Source organism: Chiloscyllium plagiosum, chromosome 9 (genome assembly GCF_004010195.1).
Source record: "Chiloscyllium plagiosum isolate BGI_BamShark_2017 chromosome 9, ASM401019v2, whole genome shotgun sequence".
Taxonomy (NCBI): Eukaryota; Metazoa; Chordata; class Chondrichthyes; order Orectolobiformes; family Hemiscylliidae; genus Chiloscyllium; species Chiloscyllium plagiosum.
In genome coordinates, this window is record NC_057718.1 from 15,468,952 (window position 1) to 15,471,900 (window position 2,949).

General features: G+C 47.0%; 1 protein-coding gene across 1 annotated transcript in view; it reads right to left on the minus strand.

The window, feature by feature from the left end:
• Nucleotides 1-2,529, minus strand: part of LOC122552649 (transmembrane protein 179-like) — a 22,504-nt gene extending 19,975 nt beyond the window's left edge. The window contains exon 1 of the mRNA XM_043695437.1: nucleotides 2,086-2,529. Within this exon, the coding sequence (XP_043551372.1) occupies nucleotides 2,086-2,405 (320 nt within the window). The 5' untranslated portion in view covers nucleotides 2,406-2,529. The remainder of the gene's footprint in view (nucleotides 1-2,085) is intronic.
• Nucleotides 2,530-2,949: the final 420 nt, after the last annotated feature.

A 2,949-nucleotide genomic window follows, 5' to 3' on the forward strand; every position in this document is an offset into this window, starting at 1 on the left:
TTTTTGGCCAGTTTATCTTCGTACCTCATTTTTTCTCTGCGTATTTCCTCCTTATTAATCCTCTGTTGTTCTTTAAAAGCTTCCCAGTCCTCCATTTTCCCACTTATCTTTGCTATGTTATACTTTTTTTTTTAAAAACTTATATATATGTTTCTTAACTTCCCTAGTCAGCCACGGCCACCCATGCCTCCTCCTAGGATCTTTCTTCCTTTTTTGGAATGAACTGATCCTCATCTTCTGCATTATACACAGAAATATCTGCCATTGTTCCTCCAATGTCATCCCTGCTAAGGTATTGCACCATTGAACTTTGGCCAGCTCCTCCCTCATAGCTCCATTGTTCCCTTTATTCAACTGAAATATTGTCACTTCCGATTGTACCCTCTCCCTCTCAAATTGCAGATTGAAGTTTATTGTATTATGGTCACTACTTCCCAATGGCTCCTTCATTTTGAGGTTCCTGATCAATTCTGGTTCGTCGCACAATACCAGATCCAGAATTGCCTTCTCCCTGGTAGGCTCCAGCACCAGCTGTTCTAAGAATCCATCTCTGAGACACTCCACAAAGTCTCTTTCTTGAGGTCCAATACCATCCTGATTCTCCCAGTCTACCTGCATGTTGAAATTCCCATAACAACTGTAGTAACATCTTTGCGACAGGCCAATTTCAGCTCCTGATTCAACTTACATCCAACATCCGGACTACTGTTTGGGGGCCTGTAGATAACTCCCATGAGGGTCTTTTTACCCTTAGAATTTCTCAGCTCTATCCATACTGACTCTACATCCCCTGATTCTAGGTCCCCCCGCGCAAGGGACTGAATATCATCCCTTACCAATATGGCCACTCCACCCCCTCTGCCAGTCAGTCTGTCCTTACGATAGCACGTGTCGCCTTGAATATTCATTTCCCACACCCATTCAAATAACAATCACTTACCTTCCCGACCGGATTTGCGCTCCGACTTCACTTCTGCCCAGCACTCGCCATTCTCTGCTGCAAAAAGACTGTTGGCCTTATCTTCCCCATATCTTATAAAGCTTCAAACCAAATTACTCTTTAATCTTCTAAGTTCATCCTAATTTAACCTTTCACAGTCCAAATATAGTTCTAGTAAAACTACCTTTAGCTTCTGTCAGCAATCTATTTAAAAGGTGAAATCCAAAATGCATTTTAACCAGCAAATCTGGCAAGGTTAGCAACATGACCTTCCCTGATGGTTTGCAAGTCAGACTTACTTCTCCTGTATTTTAACATACCAACTTCTTTTTAAATCAACCTGTTTTGTCAGGTTATTATGACACACCTCCAGAACAAGTGAGACTTGAAACCAGATCTTCTGGCATAGAAGTACGGACATCACCACAGGAACAACTGCATCTCCACTTTAAAGAGACACTTGTGTCCACCCAACCTCTTCTTCCCCCTCCAACCTGTTAAACTCTCCCCAGAATTTCAGCAAGATCACAGATGGCATTAAGTCAATTCCAAACAACCTCATCCCACAAACATTGGATGATTCTGTTCAGACACCTGTTTGCATTTGTGACCATCAAGCTAACATTTCAAAATTTCAATTGCAGGAGCAGGGGGAGAGGAGGAGAGAAATCAAAAGTGCTCAGATTGGTAAACCTATTGCAAATCAGCAGTACAATAGAATAAATGAAGTTAGGCCTCTGATGGCACAATATTAGTGCTTTGACCTCAGAGCCAGAAGACCTGGAATCAAGTCTTACTTGCTCCAGAGATGCATCAAGTCTGATGAGAGTCGAGAGTTTTTCAGCCCAGAGAGGACCTTCAGCCCATCATGTCCACAACCAGTTGTGAAGTATCCATCTAATCAAACCCCATTTTCCAGTACTCGATTCATTTCCTTGTAGATATTTTCCAATGAATGTTATGCCACACTGCTGGAGCGGGTGGGGCCTTCTAGCTCAGAAACAGGGACACTACTACTAACCCACTAGAGCCCTCTAGAACAGTTGGTATTCTATGTCGTTTACAATTGTATATTGAAACATTTCTTAAATTTTACACCTCGAGTAGAATTTAGACTGAATGAAGTGAGGTGGCGAAGTGCTTACTCCTCGAAGCCCTTGCAGAGAAGGTAGGTGCTCCTGAATCCCTGCAGCGCCGAGTAGGCGCAGCTGAAGATACTCATGAAGAGACTGTAGCGGCACGCGGACGGCGGGCCCCAGCGCTGCACGTGGAAGCAGTACGCCTGCGCGCATCCGGTAGCCCCGCTCTCGTTGCTGCGCTGCCAGCGCCCCACCCCGTACAGCGGGCAGCGGCCCCGCAGCTCGTGCTGGTCCTGACCCAGCGGCACGGCAGCGAACAGCGCCAACACGAAGGCCAGCAGATAGGCCGTGCACTGACAGAACAGCAGCCGGTTGCTGATCCCCATCCTCCCGAGTAACCTCCGCAAGTTGAGGCACAGCCCGTCCTCAACAGAATCACCGATCCCCGCCACCTCGCGCAGCGACTAATGCCTTCTACTCGCGCGCGGGGCCCGCTCGAGCCATTCAAATACAAGCGGTTGGGAGGGGGCGGAGCTTCTTTTAAAGGCACCGCAGCGGCACGAGGCCATTCAGCCGCTCCAGGTCTTTGCACCAGCCCGACAAGATCACGGCTGGTCTGCGGTTGAGCTCTGCAGATACACGCCTCACAGCTGTGGTTTACCTGTTGTGAAAACACACACACACACAAAAAGGAAATTGCTTGAGAAACTCAGCAGAGTTTCAAGTCCGATGACTTCTTCAGAACTGATAGCTCGGAAAAGGCAGTATTTATGCTGATGACAGGAGTCGGTGGTGGGGATGAACAGACAGGCAGAGACAGACCCCAGGGAAAGAGAGAAGAAAAAGTCAGGCAGACCCAGGGGTTCTTGATAGTGAGCCAGGGGAGAGTTACCAGAACCGTGATAATGAAACGTTAACTTTCTTTTCTCT